Source organism: Aptenodytes forsteri, unplaced genomic scaffold (assembly GCF_000699145.1).
Source record: "Aptenodytes forsteri isolate BGI_AS27 unplaced genomic scaffold, ASM69914v1 Scaffold76, whole genome shotgun sequence".
In the NCBI taxonomy this organism is placed as follows: domain Eukaryota; kingdom Metazoa; phylum Chordata; class Aves; order Sphenisciformes; family Spheniscidae; genus Aptenodytes; species Aptenodytes forsteri.
The window spans coordinates 4,497,033-4,517,900 of NW_008794444.1; the positions used below are offsets into that span (position 1 = coordinate 4,497,033).

Below are 20,868 nucleotides of genomic sequence, written 5' to 3' on the forward strand. Positions count from 1 at the left end.
TACGTTTGTGGCTTTTAGAGCTGTATTGCCTCTATTTTGCTGTTGACTTGGGTGCGAGGGGATGCACGCGCTCCCCATCGTAGAACCATCGCAGGGTCAACTGAAGCCTGACTTTATCTTGGGGTTTTTTTCTGTCTTTCCAGATTTGGACGATCCAATAGTAACAGTCCACCAGAGCATCGGGGAAGCAAAAGAGCAGTTTTACTATGAGAGAACGGTGTTTCTCAGGTGCGTTGCCAACTCCAATCCGCCTGTTCGGTACAGCTGGCGGCGCGGCCAAGAGGTATTGCTGCAAGGGTCTGATAAAGGAGTGGAGATCTATGAGCCCTTCTTTACCCAGGTAGGAATGGAGGTACAGTATTTTTTTCCTTCCTTAGGCTACTTGCACCAGATTCATTGTAACTGGACCTGCCTGCATATCCCTGCTGGGTTTGTGGTGTGGGTAAGTGGGCATGCCCTCCAGATAGCTACACCCCGGCACAAGTGCACCCATATGTTATTATAAGACTTCTTAACATAAAATATGTCTTTTAATTTTTTGTAAAATTATGAAATAGGAAATTATGGGAAGATGCACAGTGAGTGGTATCTGCGGGAGTCCCTTTGAAGTCATTTTGCCTGGGCGCTGCAAGCCCAAACCTCTGATTTGACTGCTATTTCCTAATCTTTTCCAATACAATGCAGAGTGATTCTGCACAGACGTTACAGCCTAAAAAGCTTTTCAAGAAGGCTAAACTCTATGGCAACTCCCTGTGTTGGTTTTTTTTTTTTATTTTATTCTGCCTTTCACTTCTTTGAATATAAGTTTTTGTTCCAGAATTACACACTTAAAAGATGAGGTGGCAAAAATGGAAAGAAGTGCTTTCTTCCTACACTCTCTCACAGCCACGAAGGCAGACCGGGCCATCAAAGGAGTCTGTCAGATTAGACCAGATTAATTTATTGTTAGCACATTTGCAGAGTCTCAGAATAAAAAGGTGGCATATCCTGTTGTCTATGGACAAAAGTGTGTGACGGTGTTTGCAAAAAGGAAAAAAAAAAAAAGAAAAAAAGGAGAAAAAATTGTTTTGGAAAGTCTTAAGCAATAACGAGTAAAGACAGAGGTGAAAACTGCCTGGTAATTTGGTCTTCATAGCAAAAAGCAACCTGCAACTTTCATAAATAATTTTCAGCTAATGATTTGAGAGCACCTTCATTTTTTCTTTTTATTGTACTTGACAGCTTTATATTGCTACAGTGGCTTGGTATTTTACTGAGAAGCGTGTAGCCTGGAACCTTGCAGTGATGAGAATTAGATTACATAGTCAAGTTATTGGTTTCCTAAATGTGATGAGATTATTTTTAATTTAACATGTACGGACCCAGTTTAGCAAATCTGTGGCTTGTTTCCTTTGACTCAAGTGTGTAAACTGGAGTTTTTTAATGTTTTAATTAAAAAGTGAGAGACTCCCTTGACATGGGACTTTTTGTTTTATATTTCCAGATGGAAATGCTGATGATTACCTTCCCTATCATCTAATATGAACATATCTAATAAAATGCATCGCGTGAAATTAGATTCAATACTTTTTTTAAAAAAGTATATTTCTAGGTTACTAGGCACATTCTTCCTATAACCTCTGTCTGGGCTGAATTAATGAATAAATCAGATTGTCATGTTGATAGTCGAAAGCTTATCCATAACCTTTTTTACATTTATTGGAGGTCAGGTTGAATCAGCGTATCTTGTCGGTGTGCCTACAAGATCTGATATATGTTTATAAGAGGAAAAGATGTAATTAAAGGTTCAAGAGTCATAAACATCTACTGCACATCTCTGCATGATTGGTTCAGCGTATGATACGGTAACGAGCAGTAAGAGCTGATGTGAAGAGGGATGGAGGGGATTTGACTTTGGAGCATCAAGAGGTGCAAATTTAAGGTGTCATTTTTTGGTGATTGCTTTGAAGGTGGATTATCAATCTGAAAATCAAATGACATGTAAAGGAAAACAAGTAGTAACGCGATTAAATTTTCTAAGGTGTTGTACCCAAAAAAGGCTAGTTTTTCTTTCCGGTGGTTTTCTTGTTTTATTAAATCATAGAAGGCACCCGGAAAACTGGGCATATACAAATGAACAGGGTTTTTTTGATGAGTCAGGTAATGTCAGCTACTTATTTTAGCAGCCATGGGGAAAAAAATTGAACAAACATGCACATTCTCATCTGTAGGAGTATTTGAAATACTGAACTTTTCAAAACCAAAATCTTGATGCAGAATTTTTTCCTGAGAGTTTGCATCATCCTCATTGCACATTGTAATTGCACAGATTGAGTACAAGATTAAATTTGCTGTATTTACAATAATTATGCAATTAGACATAATTAGACTAATTATCCAAACCAACGAAGAAAATATATATACATTTTTATAAATCTCTGCAATCTGGGGACACGATCCAGATACCACTGTGAGTTCAGCCCACAAGTTCAACTTGGAGTCCAGAGCTAAGGATTTAATTGATGGGATGTAGCTGCTCTGTGTTTCCAGAACTCAACAACTTTGGTAGCTGTGTTCCTACTGACCTGGATCGGGCCCTTCTCTGGCCCAGATAAACCTCTTCTTAAAGTAGGATCTTTATCTTTAGGAGCAGCCTTTCAAAGGCTTGGTCTTGCAAACAGTAAATCAGCATGTGCTTAATTATGTGGTTAAGTCACATAATTTCTGGGGGACTGATTGCACATGCAAAGCACTTCAGTCCAATGCTCCAAAGCTACCAAGCTTGATTTCTTGACTGTCTCTTTTCTTGTCTGGCTAGCTGTATCTTCTCTTTTATTGACTTTTTGCTAGTTCTGTACGTGCATTTTCACAAACTACCATATTTTGTATGGCCTTCTGTAGCTGGTGGACGTGATATTGTCAAAAGAAATTCAACACGCTGCTCAAGCTGTGGTGATATTAAAAGTTGCAGCAGCATTAACAGGACACGTGTTAACGAACGTTTTCCAAAGTTTGCTCTTTTGGTGCTTTGTAAGCCCGTTCAGAGTGTCTGCCTCCCTGGGCTGGGGTTCTGCCTTAGCCTTGTCTAAGCATAATACATTTTTAGCTTATCAGTATGAACACGGGCAAAGACTTGAACGCAGGCAACTGGAGGAGGAGATTGAAAGCCCGAGGAAGTTTGTTATTTTAATGCTAGAGTGAATAATGTGCAGGTATTGATAGGTATAGATTTATCTGATGTTTCTGCAGCCGTCCACGCTGTCGTGTCCTCAAGCCTTGGCACCCTGTTGAGCTTTGCTGTGCTCCCTGTGCTTTCTTCCTCCCTGCTCTGTCCCATGACATCTCTGCGTGCTCAGGATTTTGTATCTAACACACCTTTCGGCTTTCTGTTGCTCTTGCTGCTATCAGTGCTGTAAGATTTTACATACGTATTTCAGCAACTTGCTTTTTCTCCTGAGTTTCTGGTTCTGCAGTGCCCATTTCATATCGTACTGCAGTGGAAATCTCCTCTTTTCCAGTTTTCTCTTGATTGTGTCTGAAGGAACTCTTTCATTACATATCCCGTTCAGGTCCCTGCTCCATCATTTACACTGCTGGCTAAAAATAAAATCCATCAGCAGCTCATTTTCAAAGGAAAACAGCAGGATTTCTGTGCCTTGTGATTTTTTTTCATAATGTAGATTGTACCTTAAGATATATTATCCGGAATAATGCTGCAACTTGAAAGACTGTTGAACCAGTATCCCCCTCACTGCTCTCTTTTCTTTTGCCTTTAATATATAAGTGGGGCTATGGTTTTAGGTTATGCCAGCTGCCATTCCTTCAGAAAATTAAATAAAATATGTTTTCTGGACCACTTCAACATCTGCTTCTAATTAGCCACCTTTGCATCTTCTTCTTGCCTCCTGAAAGCCAGTCTCGGTGTATCCTAAATCCCTGCTCGTTCCTCTGCCTCGGCCTCTTCCTAACACTCTCTCTTGCACACGCAGGGAGAAACGAAGATCCTGAAGCTGAAGAACCTCCGACCTCAGGACTACGCGAATTACAGCTGCATCGCCTCGGTGAGGAATGTCTGCAGCATCCCTGACAAGATGGTGTCCTTCCGACTCTCTAATAAAACAGGTGGGCCTCCAGCAGCGACCCTCCCCAGTCATTTGATGTCCCCATGGTCTTTTGTGTTTCGATGTTGTTCTCTTGCTTAAAATCTATGTGACCGTATTGCAGCCGCACCGCGGTAGGAGCTATTCAGGAGCAAGTCGTACAAGCCATTTTCAGGTGTTTTCTTTTTTCTCACCAAAGTTAGGATTTGAAGAAGAGTTTTGATTTATTGCTCTCTTTTTATCGCTCTCTGGATTTTATATCAGGATTTGCATTTTCCCCCAGTGTCAGGGAGGTTCATTGTTACGGATAAACTTCAAAGATACTGCAGCAAGGTAGGAGGAAGGGGCACCTCAGTCACGGCTGGGCATAGACTAAAAACAAATACTTAAGTACTTCTCTCAGTGCTTTGTTGAAAGCTAGTTATTTTTGGTCAACAAAATATTTTAGGAAAAAATCAACCTTTTTATATTCTTACATTGATTTAAACGATTTTATATGATTGATTTGATACATTCTTACATCGATTTAAACGTTGATTTCTTACATTGATTTAAACAAAAGTGTTTTCTTTCAGATTTAATTGGTTCAAATGAAAATGTTCAAGCAGTTGAGTTGAAATGCTTTGCAGGAGGATAACTAGGCGTTTATCTGTCTCTGACCAAGCTGTCTCCGTGTTGTGGCGTTTCTTGTGCCTTTGCTCTTGTCTTTGGACTTGTCCCTGACCGAGCAAACAGTCAGTTGTGTATCTCCCTCTCTTCGTGGCTGCATCACTGCTATGTATCTCGAGAGCCTCATGCCGGTGGCTGCTCGGAAGAAGTGCAATTGGGAATGCTGGTTTCCAGGAGGATGGAAATTATAGATTTTAACTCTCCTGAAGGCTCTGTGTCCAGGATCTGCAGAGGATGTGTCTGAAATGGCTTATAAACCTGATGCCAAAGAGCAAAGTCTTCAGCTTAGATTTCTAAATAACTAGAAATTTCAGAGCAGTGGTTTCTGGAGAACAGTTCTGCAGCAAATGTTGTAACATTTGAATACTTCAGGTTAGATTATGCTGGTTTATGCCTTAATAGCGTATGCCTTGGGGCACTGAACACAGGTAGCAAATGAACAAAATAGTTGAGACGTTAACATGCCGAGTGCATCTAAGATGAGCTATGAATTTTATTTGCACTTGCACATTTCACATTATTGCTGTCCTCACGGCTTTATTCCAAGGAGTTGCCTTCAGCTTTTTCTGAATTTGTGATTTGACAGCAGGGACTTCAAAACTGTGGTATGTACACAACCCACTGCAAAGCAAATTCACAGCTCAGCTTTAAAGCTGCCACTGGCAGTAGGGGAACTACAGTCAGCTCCGAGGGTACCTGGCAAAATGATTTGGAAGCCCTTAATTTGCGCTCTCATTAATTTTGCCGGGGAAAAAATAATATCTTAATGTGCGGTTTGTCCCTCATTAGTTGCTCTGATTTCATACCAGAAGAGCCATGAAATCGTGTCTGCCGTGGAGAGGTGTCGCTGATAGGTGGGAGCAGCTTTCCTCTCAACACCGCTAATAACTCCTCCACCTTCATCCATGAGGACAAAGGATGAGAGTTGTTACCATTCCCATTTGTCAGAGCAATAGTTTTGCTGTTGGAGCCAAAACAGCCTCTGGCCATGTTGGACCTCATCTGCAACAGAAGTTGTTTATGTCACAGTAATGGGGGAACGTCAAATAGCGTAACTATTCCGAACTGAGGACAGGAGACTATTCCGAACTGAGGACAGGTGATCGTGATTTAATTTTGCCACAAGAGTGAATTATTTCCACTTCACAAGCATCAAGTTTATTTTGAGAGAAGGGTGTCTTGATGCATTAACAGGAATTGCTCTTCTGGAGTAATTTCCAAAGTAAACAAGCCTGAAAAATGATAAAGATTCACACTTTCCCATGAAGAACTTGGTGGCAACCATCATCAAGGGCAAGATTAAATACGTATAGTAATTACTGCAACAACTCATTAAAGACAATGACTGATGTGTTGATGACTCTGAGAGAAAACTTTTCTCATTTGGTATGACTTCATCTGATATAGAAGTTCTTTGGTAGAACTTCACCTGGTATAACTTCATAGGAGTTAGATAAACTGTAAATCCAGAGTAATCCAGGATAAATCCAAAGTAATGAAAATCAGAACCTGAACTTGATACTCTGTTTCGGTATAGAGCAGTCCTAGCCTGTCCATCTGTTTTTAATTTAAAGTTGGAGGCATGTAATGGAGATGCCTATCTAGTGGAAACAAAGGAGAGACAAACAGGACTGTCTGTAAGGTGGCAAACATGCATGATATTTATTGTCATTAATGTGGCTACAGGTGGATTTAAGTTCAGCTGCAGATTATGTGATCATAATGTAAAATTGCTGGCAGTTTGGCTATTGTGCATTTATCAGGTCTGTAAGCATAACTGGTGTGGGAAGTTTTTGTTGAACGTGGCTGTTACTGATGAGAGAGGTGACTAAGGAGAATAGCTGAGGCTGTGGGCTTCCATCTCGTTCCAGCAGTGATTTTGGCTTACTGGGTTCAGGCTTTTATTGCAGGACATGGGGACTGTTGAATGATTTGTCAGGCTCCCTTTGATTGATTGACTTGTGAGCAAAGTTGGGAAGGATTTTCCCTGCCATGGATGTGCACTCCAGCTTGGGTTGCTCAGGGACATCAGCCGTCCCAGCAGCCAGATGGGGTTTGCGAGGGTTTGTGGACCATCCGTGTGCGGTGGCTTGCCATTCACCTTGATTGATTGACACGGTGCGCGCACGGCGGCTGGGAAGCCGCTGTGCTGCAGGGATCACCTTGGCTCCCCGCTGGCCCTGATTGATTGCCACCGCACGCTGATGCGCAGCGGGACTTCTGCACGCTGTAACGAGCGTTTGTCACATGTGATGATCGTTGGCAGACCGTGCTTGAGGAAGTGTGCTCAGCAGATGTGAAAAGAACCCAGTGTAACTATTACTGTATGCCTGGAAATCCTCACTGCTTTTACAGTGTCCTGCTACTACCCTGCCTACTTTCTGCACCCAGGGCCACCGAGGTTCTCACAGATGACAGTCAAGTCACCTGTTGAACCTTCTGCTTGATAATCTTCCCATATTGTTAGAGAATATGGTGACGGAGGCACATGAACACTTGTTTTTTCCTCTTTCTTTCTCTGAAACACTCTCAAGTCTCCCCGCCTTCCCTCACCAAGAGCTACAGGTGACTCGGGCATGAACGTAGACACTTGTTTCAAGGAAAGCACTGCAGATCCAGGTGCTCTGCTGCTACTATTTATGCCACAGGGTGTTTCATACATCTATATTCCTGTGCTGACACCTGAGTTGAGAGGCTAATTTGAGGAACACCAGGCATGTCTTTGGGTGAGTAGTTCAGGTTTCTGTTCAGTGCTGCCTGCCAGCTTGTCCCTGTGACCTTTTTGTTTTCTGTGCTCACTCTGTCTTGCTGATTATTTGATTGCGTGTGGTGGCATCACCAGCGTAACAATCAATTACTGTGACAGAACCAATCCAAAGGAAACTTTCTGCATACTTCTCCTTGAATAATTAGAGAGGTAATTAAGCTGGTGCCATCAGATCAACATGTATTCATCAGTATACTTTGGACATGATGCAGTTTTAAAGTGTTACACACAGGTATAATTAGGTACACTCACACCCCCTTCATTCAACAGCAGCGTGTTAATTACATCTGTTCTGTGTGAGTCTGAAGCCTTAGACACACCGTCATACGTCTGTAGGCACTGCAGGAGTTACAGCGCATGGGCATCATTTTTTTTAGACACACGGATTTCTTTCTTCCAGTGCAGACTAGTTTAAAATACAATAAACAAAGTGGATGTTGTAATGAGAGAAGCTGAGATCATCTCAGAAGCATGGGACCACGCATATGCTGAAGCCCAAGATGATAATTAGCAGTAATATTGTACAGCAGCAGGTAGAGGCACTTGTTGAGCACAGACCCACTTTGTACCTAAAGACAGCTATTACTCTGCAAATTTATTATCTAAGTAGATGAGAAATTTGAAGGGAAGCAGAAACGCTGTGAAGTGATTCACCTGCTGGCAGATTGCTGGTGAGTGGCAGGAACAGAAATAGAAGTCAAGATGTGAGGAAGAACAGCAAAGGGACTAATTTTGCAACTCTCATTTGTTTTTAGTAGACTGAGTCCCTTTAAAATTAGCACGTAGAAATTAATTTGGGTAAGTTAATGCAAGCAGGAGTTGTAAAACCAAATGCAGCTGCTTTGCAACAAAATCAAGGGGTTATTCTGACAAGGAGGAGGAACCCTGACAATTTTCTTGGTGTATGTGCTGGAATCCATGCTGTCGGAAGACGAGCAGCTGCAAGGGTGGGTGTCACACTGAGTCATGACCTCCATACTTTCTGTCTACATTGCCTGTTTTTGTTGCCTCACTGTCCACGCTGCACCCAAGAAGAAATCCGATTGATTGATTCTGGCTTCTACTCTACCCTTTTGGCTTCTCTTGGGGTTGCTACTGTCCCGTATCTTCCCCAAGGCCTCAGAGGGTTCTTGCATGGCACTCACGTGTGTCTTTTCCCCATTCATGTTCTTCACCCTCTTAGAGCTCTTACTGTATTTGTATTCCTGAAATCAGTGAAATTTTTCCTCCAAATAAGTCCGCACAGTTTGAAACTACAAGAAACACAAAAGACAGAGCTGGCAGCAAAGGCTTCTGGGGTGGGGGGAGCACAGTGCTACAGGTTGTGTCTTCTCATAGGAACAGCTCCCCGACACCTTTCTCATCTCCTGTTCCCACTTACGAGTGTTTTGGAATCACCACCTTGATTCCTCTATTGTACCTTCTCATCCTCTTGCCTTGTCTTTAGTAAGACCTTTGATATGACCTTCCGTAGTTTCCTTATAGCCAGATTTGTGAGATGCGAATGATTAGTGGAAAATTGGCTGGGCCTTTGGGCTTCTAGGGTGGCATGATGTCCAACTGGTGGTCATTTGCTCATCCTCGGGGATCAAAACCGGGAACAATACTGTACAACATAATTATTAATGACCAAAATGATGGGACCCAGTGCACTTCTGGCAAGTTCTCAGATACCAAATTGAGAGTAGTGGTCAATAGAGGGGTGTTGACAAGCTGGAGAAAAGGGCAGACCGGAGCCTCATGATATAAGCTGAGGGAAATGCCACATCCAGCCCCTGGAGAGGAACAGCCACCCCATGTAGCAGTACATGTTGGGGCCAACTGGCTAGAAAGCAGCTTTGCAGAAAGGGAGGTGGGTTGCCCTGCAGACAAGTTGAAGATGAGCCAGCAATGTGCCCATGCCAAAAAGGCCAACAGCAAGCTGGGCTGTACTAGCAGGACTGAAGCCAGCAGGTCCGGGGCAGTGATCCTTCCCCTCTGTTTAGTGCTTGTGAGACTGCATCAGACTGCTCTGTCCGGTTTGGGGCTCCCTAGAGCAAGCAAGACATGGATGGACTGGAGCAAGACCAGTGGAGGCCACAAAGATGGTCTGGAGCTAGAGCAGGTGACGCGTGGGAAGAGGCTGAAGGAGCTGGGTTTGCTCACCTTGGGGAAGATGCTCAGACTTTGACTGGATGAGGCCTGAGCAGCCTGATCTAATCGGCATTGCTTCAAGCAGGGCTCTGACCAGAGACCTCCAGAGACCCCTTCTGATGGAGATCATTCTACAGGTCTGTGATTAAAGCAAGCACACTAAAAGGCAAAACAGTGTTGTGGAAGCTGTTGTTTGAATTCAGTATTGTCTCCTCTCCCCAGCATACCATTGTCTATGTAAGAACTGATGAAAGTCCTGAAGACGTGGCGCCCCGCCTTAGCCTGGACCATACATTGGTCAGGAGGTGCTTCTTTTTGAAGATGCTTAGCAGGAACAAGTGCAGTCTCCTTTAGAAATACAGGGGTTATGTTATTCCAAGCATAATTCTGCTCTGTGTCAAACATGAATTATTGACAGATGATATTAAAATCTGTCACCAGTTTGCATGTGACTCACTATTTAATCTTTAGAGCTGGGAAAGGTAACTCTAGATACCGCTAACTCTGAATTGCACATCTGAATGCCTAGGTCTAATAATAACATGAATGGATCCTTTTAAGAGTGTTCATTGTTTCAAAGTGTCAGAGAAAAGGCATGCTATTTACCCATAAACCCACTGAAATTCTGGGCTTCCTATAATATTTCTTCTAATATGATTGAGTAAAAGCAAATAAAACTTTTATCTTGATCTGCAGAGCATTTTTGGTGGCACAGATTAATTTGAAAATGTATGTTAGTTTGTATATTAGCAGCCAGTTCAGGCCACTTAGTGCAGGTGATCATTAATACATAATATTGAGGCTGATTTTTGGCAGCCTCCAACATAGAATAATCCACAACAGTAACTTTTACCAAGAAAGATGAATATTTCAGTACGTGATTTTTCAGCTGCGTGACGTGGTTCATTCAAATCACAGCTGAAACTGGCGTTCTTTCTGGGGTGTGTGGTGGGAAACAAATTGAAAAAGGCTTAATTCACTTTTAATCCCTCCATTAAGCAGTAGTCTGTCATGATAAACTTGCTTTGTTTTCCTTCATTCAGACAATACAGTGTTAAGAGAATTATCTCATTTTGAAAAAATATTTCTCTTAGCATCCCCTGGCATTCTCAGGGAGTGTGACAGCGAGATGTGATCCTGCACTGAAGAGGCTTGAAATCCTCAGATAAGAAATAAAGCCAGCTGTACTGGAGGTGGATGGTTTTAATGCTTTAGCAAAAAGGAATAATAGAAAATAAAGCTGGGAAAGACCCCAAGAGGTCATCTAGTCCCATTCTTCATGGCAGAATGCACTAGATCTAAGCCTTGTCCTACCGATGTCCATTTAACCTGGCTGCCGGCAGCAGAGGTGCCACATTAGTGGCAGGCAGTCTGGCCCGTCGCTCTGGTCCTGTCCACCACGGCAGAGATTATCCTCTTCCCCTTTGCAGCAACGTTTCGTACATTTGAAGATGGTTATCTTGTCTCATCTCTTCTGTTGGATAACGAACCTAGCTCCTTAATTTTTGCCTGTGAGTCACATCATCTCTACCTTGCGCTGTTCCTGTTGACCTCCTCCATCCACCTCCTTGGTGAAGTTCAGTGCTTCAGGGCAGGTAGAGTACTCCACAGCACCCCGCCTCATAAGCATGGGGTTCAATGCAGGGCTTGTTCCATACATTTCCCAACAAAGTTCTTGTTCATGCATCCCTGTATGATAACTCCCTTTTACCGAGCACGTATTGCTAATGTTTGCTTTGTGTCTGGATTGCCATCCACCATAACCCTGAGGGTCCTTTCGCTGCAGCTCCTCGTTAGCCAGTTATTCCTAATCCGCTGATTGTGTGGGCGATTGTTGCTGTTGCAAGACAGGTTTTGTCTCACCTACCTAGCAGTCTGAAAGCTTAGGTGTCTGTAGTACACTGGTTGTTCAGGGAGCACTGTACTCGGTGGAGAGAGGGAGAGAGATGGCTCCGAAGAGCAGTTCATCCCATCTATTTTTGGAGAGCAGGAATTGTGCTTTAGGGGTGCTTAAATCTCATCGAGATACATGACCTCGGATTGCATGCATGACTTTCGGGTGGTTGAAATTAGCCGAGATGAATTTAAGCCTGCATGTACAACCGTGCATCTAAATATAGTGATGAAGGGGACAGTTTCAAGATTAGGTTAAGCTGATTTAACACTGCTCTGCTGCTAAAGGGAGGATCCTGCCTTCCCTTCATACCCTCTTGATAAAATGTCCACAGAATGAATAGTTCATACAGTGTGGGAGCTGTGAGCTATTGTAGTCGTCTCCAGAGCGTAACCACCAAGGAAGTGCTCTGAATAGCAAACGTATCCGCCTCCCTTCCTCCCTGTTGGAGCTATCAATGCCACATCTGTGCGTGAACGGCAGCACGAGCAAAGTGCGAGTCATCAAAGTGCTGCTGCTGCTGGATGAAAAGCAGCCAGGCAAATCGGGAATAAAGAGATGAGTCATCAAAGCTGCATCCCCATTGGTTAAAAAACAGAGGATTTCAGAAAAAGTTGGAGGAGGAAAAAAAAGGCTATTGAGAACAGAGGGAGAGCGCAGGGAGTGGGCTACGGTTACCTGGGCTGGCGCTCCAGGCCAGCTTGTTCACATACGTGTGGACATGTAAAGACTGAGTCCAGCTGAAAATGGACCTTGTTAAATATAATCTCACTCTTTGCTTTATTTCTTTCCTGTAATTCCCCTCTCTGCTTCCCCTGCAACCTCGTAATTTTCCATTCTTGATAGTATGCCCGGACAAAATAATCTTGCACTTTACTCAACTTTTAAGCCTCTTTGTTTTGGTGGCAAATTTTTTTCAGGGGAAACTGAAAAATATGAGAGTTTTTTATCTCTGACCAGGTGGCGTATTCAAATTGAGCAGTGACTGCCGGTCCGTGGCGGGGCACATGCACCCCAGTCTGAGGTTAAGGCATGCAGACTAGTGGGGGGCAGCTGCCCGGGTTGGGGGGAGCCACCCCTTTGCGCTGGAACAGGTCCGGGTGCTTTTGCAAAGATGAGAATTCACCCTGTGTGTCAGGGTAAACCCTAAACCACTTGCAATACTGAAAGCTGGTCTGGGAATGTATTACTTCAGTAATTCCATGTATTAAGTCAAAAGAAGGACACGTGCCTGAAAGGATTGGGATTTGAGAACTTCGCCTTTATTTCCTCTGCCCCTGGAAGTGCTGGAATTTTAAAGTCAGTGAAAATGAAATGGGAAAGAGAGCAAGTAACACAAAAATAAGGTTGATATGTATGGTGAGCACATCTGTTTTATGTGTCTATACACAAAGGTGTTTAAAACTGGAAGTTATTACAGTCCAGTAATGGATGGAGTACTGGAGTATTTTGCTGCTCTTCTGCGCTTAGATTGCATGCCGCACCTGAGCAAGACACCACTGGAGTTCAAAGCTCTACATGACTGGTCACTACTGGACAGTGACTATAAAGACACATTTTACAGTGAGGGTGATGGAGCACTGGCACAGGTTGCCCAGAGAGGTTGTGGAGTCTCCATCCTCAGAGATATTCAGAAGACATCTGGACACGGCCCTGGGCAACCTGCAGTAGGGGACCCTGCTTGAGCAGGGGGTTGGACCAGATGACCTCCAGAGGTGCCTCTTAACCTCAACCATCCTGTGATTCTGTGATGAATTCTGGTCCTAAGCCTGCAAAGAGCTGAAGCTTAAGTGTCTCTGCAAAATTTTTCTCCCTTGGCTTTGTTGGAAAACTCATTGCCAAGACAAAGGTGAACCTGACCCGGGAAGCCTTGCCCCTTCCCAGCAGAGCCCGCAGGTAAGTTTGCATGTCCCGAGAGAGCAGATGAACTGCTTGCTTGGCAGTTTGGCCCACTGAAGTATCTTATCCTAGCTGGTTCAATACACACTGGCACCTTCTGCTTGGAAGGGTTGTCTCTTTTGTGATAGCAGTCAGAAGATTACAGCTCTGTCAGTAGCAGCAGGGAGGACAAAGCAGAGAGGATGGGTGTATAAGAGTGATTTTCACTGGGGTTTGGGTTTTGGTTTTTTTGTTTTGGTTTGGTTTTGGTTGTTTGTTGTTTTTTTGGGTTTTTTTTTAAGGACTATTGATGAAAAGAAAGGACCTATCATATTGCAGCATGCTGCGGCCGTGTGGTCAATAAAAAGTTTATTTTTACCCTGTAATTTCAAATCCGGACCTCAGCTGAGAATTATAATCTATTCTTTTTTGAACTTTACTCAGTAAATAAGTAGAGAAATTATGTTTCCAGCCCAGCAAGGACCTCACAAGGACCTCAAATGTTCTCTCTTTTTGCTCTGACTTGAAAGGACTATTTGTAATGTGTATACTTAGGAGTATATGCATTGTATTCCTGCCAGAAATCATGGCTATAAATTGAACAGATGCATACACATACACAAGTATATATGAAAGTATAATTCAATTATGTTCTGTTACTTTGGTTCTACATATGAAATAATTCACAAAACTGGAGGAAATCATGTACTTTCATTTTTATTCATCATAGATGAGTGAGTTGTCAAGGACATGACTTTCTGCCTCTACTTTGATATTGCCATTAAAGTATTAGTTTTCTTTTGCGTTTCCAGTAATCCCTAAAGCCAATTGTGACATTTTCTCAATTCCATATGCCCAGTCTAAATACATATATTTGTCTCACTGTAATTATAACACACGTTGGTGTCAGATGTTTTCTGTACACTACATCAATGACAGATCTCCCAGTGTAGTATCTGTCTCAGATACCCATCCCAGGCAGCAGTAGAGACTCTGCTTCTTTCAAGTTCAGTGAGCACCTGTATCGGATCATTGATCAGAAGATGTTTCCAGTCTCCCTGCCGATGATCCTGTGGCAGCTCTGTTTAAACTGGAAGCATTTTGTTGTAGAGCTAGGTTATTATGTCGAAGGTGCTTGGTAAACTGGTATTGTTAAGCATGTTAATGATGACTTTTTAGCCTGCAGAAAAGGAGGCTGAGGGGAGACCTCATTGCTCTCTACAACTACCTGAAAGGAGGTTGTAGCGAGGTGGGGGTCGGTCTCTTCTCCCAAGTAACAAGCGATAGGACGAGAGGAAATGGCCTCAAGTTGCGCCAGGGGAGGTTTAGGTTGGATGTAAGGAAAAATGTCTTTACTGAAAGAGTGGTGAAACATTGGAACAGGCTGCCCAGGGAAGTGGTGGAGTCCCCATCCCTGGAGGTATTTAAAAGACGAGTAGATGAGGCACTTAGGGACATGGTTTAGTGGGCATGGTGGTGTTGGGTCGATGGTTGGACTCGATGATCTTAGAGGTCTTTTCCAACCTCAATGATTCTATGATTCTATGATTCTATGACTTAATGACTGCTAGCTTTGTGCTGGATCTGAGAAACTTTTGCCGCAGTCATTAATCAAAACTAGTGTGTGTTGCATGCTGTTTTATTACTCCGTGAGGATTGGTATATGTTTTAGCCACATTTTATAATTAATCTCCATCTGTATGTCATCGGTGCCTAACTTGTCTTGTGTGCACATGTTAATACCAGGTAAAAAAATTGATGCAGTTCTGATTTAAATTCTCCGTAGTGACTTGACTAGCAGGGCGGCGCATTGTGACCCGGTGTACTTCCAATAGCACTTTGTCGTATGCACTGTTGAGTTCACAGCCAGGCTCTACAGTCCTATGAAATACAGTGGATGCAGAAGCAATACTTGCACACGAAAGCCTCTGAATTGAAGTCCCTTTAAAAAGGATGCAGCTGCAATATGAATGGGGACCTGAACAGTTTCCCTCGTCATGAGTAGTGCCTTGTTCTTCGCGGGGAAGAGCTCGCAGTGGCACTGCGGCTGTCTTTGTCCCCTGGCAAACCAACCATGACTTCGAAATGTGGGACTGGCGCTCAGAAACCCCTACTTCTAAAAGGCAGTAAAGATGCAGAGCTCTTTTGAACACTGAGCCGTTCTCATTACGATGTCCAAATATGATGTTTGGAAAGCCTGTTCCACGCACTCACCCGTGGAAATATTTACCAAAGCTTGCTATTGTTTGATAATGAATTTTATTATTCCTATCGGAGAGTTGAAAGAAAGTTTCCGCTGGGCAGGTTGCCTGGCTGAGTCTCTGCCGGTGCCAGGGTGAAGGTTCTGGCTGGGAGATGCTTCGCTTGCCAAACCTGGATGGCCCAGCGTTCGCCTCGTTAATCCTGATGGCCGATAGTCATCTAGGAGAAACCTCAGCCGGGGTGAAGCATTGGAAGTGGCTTTGGGGGTGATAATACACTCCATTTGGTATTGACTCCTTTTGGTGGGGATATTTTTGTTGCATTAGGAATTCTGTATAAATTTATAGGATTTCAAACAAGAGCACCTCCTGTGTCTCCGTCAGTTTTGGTATTGTGCAGTTGTGTTGGCTCTGATGTTAACTTTCCAAAGCAGTACTGAAGATTACTTAAAACTATAAAATCTATCACTCTTCAACTCTACATGAAATTGAGGATATCAGCCCTGTATCTGCATGTGTGTGTCAGCGTGTCTCCATGACCCGAAACGTGACCCAGGGTTTTATGGTATGAACAGGTGGAGCTCTGGGGCTAAAAATTGAAAAATTTCAGACTATTTAGTTTAAAAAATTTCAGACTATTTAGTTTAGAGAGGAGATGAATAAGAAGAAAGACAGCAGAAATAAATAAATGACATAATGCGAGATTAAACCAAATCCGGAAGAATACAGCGGTAGAAAATAATAAAATATATCTCTGAATTGAACCTTTCCATGGAATTTTGTGGGATCTCTGCAAGATCTAAGCAGAAACTGAGGAGCTTGTCCTTATGCCAGGAGGCAGCCGTTTAGCAGAGGAAAATTCTGGGCTGGTGCAGTGGTGCATCTTTTCTTTAGATTGCACATCTACCTGCTGAGTTCTGGGGGCTTTGAAGAACTTTGATTTTAAAGTGCCTTTCATGTAAGAAAAGCCCTGTGTAAACGTGGCGACCAGCAAAGTTCCTTGCTTGGTGAAACTAAATTTTGTAAGACTTAAATAATAAAATCAAGATTGGAGGCATAAATTGCTGGCTTACAGTCACTGCAATATGTGTCATGTTGAATGAACTCGGTTGGGACCATGTGAAAGCTTGTTTGTAAGGATGTGAGGGTCTTCACAAGCCCCTATAAGCTTAGCTTACCTTTCTGTGCCTTTCAAAAACTGAACAGGCAGAATGTCAGTACTGGCTCCAGCCTTGTTTCGGGAAAGCAGGCTGGGCTGTGGAAGTGGAAGGCAGCTTGGCTCACACTTGTGTGCCTGCTCCCACAGTTGGTGTGGGTGCCGTTGGGTGAAACCACTTGTATCTTGGAGGCTGAAGCCTGACTCCCCAAAGCAACATACATATTAAAGGCAAAACCAGTGCATTTCAGCCTTCTACCAGGAATACACAACTGCATGTACTGGCTTTTACAATAGTGGCATTTTAATAAGGTCAGATCTTTTGCAGAAGTCTTTATCTCCTCTTCCTTCTGACTCAATTCCATGATTTCCTGCTATCTAAACAAATATCACAGCTTGAGCTGCTGGGATTGCATCGTGGGTCTCCTAGCTGGGGTTCAGTCATGCTAGATGCTTTACAAATGCAAAGGATGTATAAACACATGCATTGTCCTTTTGGATCAGCTCTCATGCCTGTCCTTAACAAGAGCCAGCAGGAGACATTTCAGAAGAGTGCATAAAAAGTGTGCAGTAGACAGATATGTGATAGTCTGCCTTCCCATTCCAGAAAAAGATACCATTTTATGCCCTGAAGCATGAGTTTTAATAATCCTTCAACAATATTTTGGTATAATCATCAACTATTATAATTGCTCTGGATCGTCTTGTCATCTTTATAAATGCCTACTCCATTTTTTAATCACGCTGGACCAAAAAAAATGTGTGGCGATGAATTACACGGTTCAGATTTATGCTGCATGTGATGTTTAGCCCCAAAAGTTTACAAATAAATAAAAGAGACAAGAAATCCATTTTAGAGAGAGGATTAGGCCAAAATTTCAGTCTTCTGAAAGTGCAAGGTTCTAAGAGGATTTGCGAAACACTGGGATCAATGCGAGGTTGGCACATGTATATTGTTAAAAACGGCACTTTCTGCCCATTCCCATCTGTAGACTCCTGATGCATTTGTAAATCCTCATCCTAAAGGTAGGATTGATGTCACCCATCTTCTGCCATCTAAATCTTGCCTGTCTAGATTAAACTAATCTTTGGGCTCTCTCTGCCGTCAGCAGAGAGATGGATACCACAGGGGAAGTTTCTTGCAAGAAGATAGCTCAAGGTAGATAAGAGGAATTGCCTTTTGGCAGTACCTCTTGCTGTCACTGAAACTAGAACAGGGAGAGATCTCACATGATAGTGAGCTCCATTTCCCTAGCTCAAACGGGAGGTACTCCTAAACTTTTTGTCTAACAGATGTTTGCTCAGAAAATCTGGGAGAGAGAGAGATTCTGCAGCAACCCTGAGCAGCCCAGTCCAGGGCTTACTGTCCCTACCGTTACATGGGGTTTTGTCACTGTGCCTTCATTACTCCTTTCTGTGCTACAGCTTTGCATTCCCAATCTGTGGGGAGAGGCAGCTGTTTGCAGCTGCACTGCTGCAGCGTCCTGCGGGGAGCAGTTAGAGGTGTTCCTCCGGTTTGGGAGGGGAAAGCGTTTCTGGATGGAGTCAAACAGAGGAGCTATCCAGTAAAGCAGACCTGCAGAAGGCCTACATGCTGTTAATTAACCCAAGTCAATTAATACAGGTCTTCCAGCAGGTGACTAAACTTGTGATTTAGCCCCATTCGTTTCCACATCTAGGTCCAGGCTGACATAGAGAAGTGAACACAAACACTCTCTAACTTAGAGCTAAAGCCATTTTTCTGCCACCCTACCGTGTCTGAGCACGTCGCTGGAGTTATCGAGCATTTGGGATTTTTGCTGTTTGCCTCCTTCATTCCATGGCCAACTCCCCCCACTTCTCTCTTTTTCTCTCTCCCCTTTCCTTGCTGAAACAGCCAGTCAGAGCTGTGACGAGAAACCATGGGTCTCCAGCTCGTGTTTGGCACGTGAGCAGATGGGTGTTGACTACCACCGTTCCCCATCCCTGGCTGGAAGGAGGAGAGGTCAATGTTGATTGCACTGAGAGTGGAGGTTGCACTCCCAGAGATGGGCGAGTGTGGGGCTGGTGGTGGGGCTGAGCGTGTTTCAGCGGTGGAAGGACAAAGTCCAAGTGACCACCAGGAAACTTCCAATCTCTCCATTCCTAGGCCAGAATTTGGCAACGTGCAGGTGATGATAAATCAAGCAAGTGGTGCAGTAGACCTAATTCTATCCTTGGTTTCACCATGAGGCTGAAAATAAGAGGTTCTGTGTTATTGGTGCATTGCGATATGGTGCAGATCACGTACAGGGTTTCAAGCAGAGAAATATCAAAATAATAGCTCATTGTTGCTGTGGATTCATATTTATTCATAATAGGTATTTGACCCTTTATATGCTACACTGAGTTTCATTTGCTGGAAACCTTAACATCCCTTCTGAATTTCTTAATATTCTTTGGTTTAAATCAGGCTTTTAATGGTAGTTGAGTGTATTGCTGAATTTTTGTTTGTGTTTGTCTAGTGGGATAGGTTGTAGTTAAGTGAAATGTGTGGTGTAAGCAAAGAGAAATTGCTGTAAGCAAACCATAATTTTCATGTACTTACTGTTTTGAGTGCTGTGATGAAAGGGATGTATCACAGCATTTTTATTACATCAGCTGCTATCTTTGTCTCTCTACCTGAAGGATGGCAAAAGGCCCCCTTTCATCTGGAGGATTATGAGGCCATTATGGTAAACAGCACCACCAGGTTGGGTTGACATTGTTGGAGCTTTCATCTTTTGTTCTAAGTTTTGAAGCATTATTTGTGGTTCTCTTGTTCCCTGTTTCATGACTTGATGTTTAGTGAGAGCAGAGAGCAGCTCCTTGCCGGAGTTGTTCAGGAAAAATCATTAAACTCAGGAGGAAGGGAGGGAGAGAGAAAGAGGGGCCAGCTGAGTGCTACCCCCTGGTTGGTGATGACCCTACAGGTCTGGAGCTCGGTTCTAGTTGCACAGCAGGTACTTGGATCCCTGCTTCTGCCGCCTTCGCCCAAACAAAATCTACTTAAGCATGAAACATGACATACTGCCCAGTTTCATACCTCTAATCCCAAAACAGGGGTCCGTCAGCTGATGGATGCATCAACTGATGAAGGAATATGAGGTCAGAGAACATGAGCAAACAGACACTGACACAGTTAGTGGGCAGTGCTGACTTGTTTTCTGTCTGTATTTTTAGCCACGCACCCAATTTCTTCACCTTTAAGTTGGTTACATGAACCCAGGAATTTATGCTGGGAAGTATCTGCAGGGTCCCAAGCCGGGAGGAGCTGGAATAGGGGGCTTTGCTTGTAAACCTCTCCTCTCCTCCTCTCTTGAAGTGTTTCCCCGGCTGGAGGTTGCCTGTTCTCTCTGTGCTAGGACAGGTATAAATGAAGTGCTTCCCATTTGTGTGCTCCCGCTTCTGAATGCAGAGAAAGCTAATTCCTCTTGGGTGAACTCCAAATAAAGAAAACTTATTTTATAGTTGACTCTTGTATTTGCCTTTAGTGATTAGTGTGTATTCCTTTAATATTGAAATAAGATTCATCTATAAAGCAGACACACAATATATCTCTGTAATAATGAGGATAGTGACATGAGTTTTGGATGTAACATTTTTATTTCCTTTCATTTTTTATTGTTATGTTTTCTGGTATTCTTTGCCCAGAATTTCAATCCTTCACATTCATGCCTGTGTTTATTTAGTATTGCTGCTTTTTTCTGTACTAGCAATATGTATTTATAAGTTGGCTCATCACTTACGTGGTTAAGGGTATGCCTTCAAGCAAAGCCTGAATCCAGCAAGGGTGGATCCCTCAACGCAAATGACGGGGGATGTCACAGCTCAGATTGTGATTTTCAATTCCAGCATCTAAAATAAATTGCCCTGCCCTGTCCCTTCATACTGAGCATTTCTGTTGCTCGTCTTATATCATATGCAAATATTTCATGGAAAAGAAGAGGCAAGAAGAGAGAATGAAATTTAATCACTTGCTTCTCCTTTCTGAGGGCAGCATCATCTTTCCGTTAGCCTGTGCTGCAGTGTAGTTCGGCTGGTTTGGTGGTCCTGCCCAAACAAAGCCCCTGCGGCTGGTCAGAAGCCATTGT

General features: G+C 43.2%; 1 protein-coding gene across 1 annotated transcript in view; it reads left to right on the plus strand.

The window, feature by feature from the left end:
* The window catches only part of MDGA2 (MAM domain containing glycosylphosphatidylinositol anchor 2), a 258,623-nt gene that overhangs the window by 67,521 nt on the left and 170,234 nt on the right, over positions 1 to 20,868 (plus strand). Inside the window, exons 3-4 of the mRNA XM_009289913.1 lie at positions 144 to 340; positions 3,969 to 4,101. Of these exons, the coding sequence (XP_009288188.1) occupies positions 144 to 340; positions 3,969 to 4,101 (330 nt within the window). The remainder of the gene's footprint in view (positions 1 to 143; positions 341 to 3,968; positions 4,102 to 20,868) is intronic.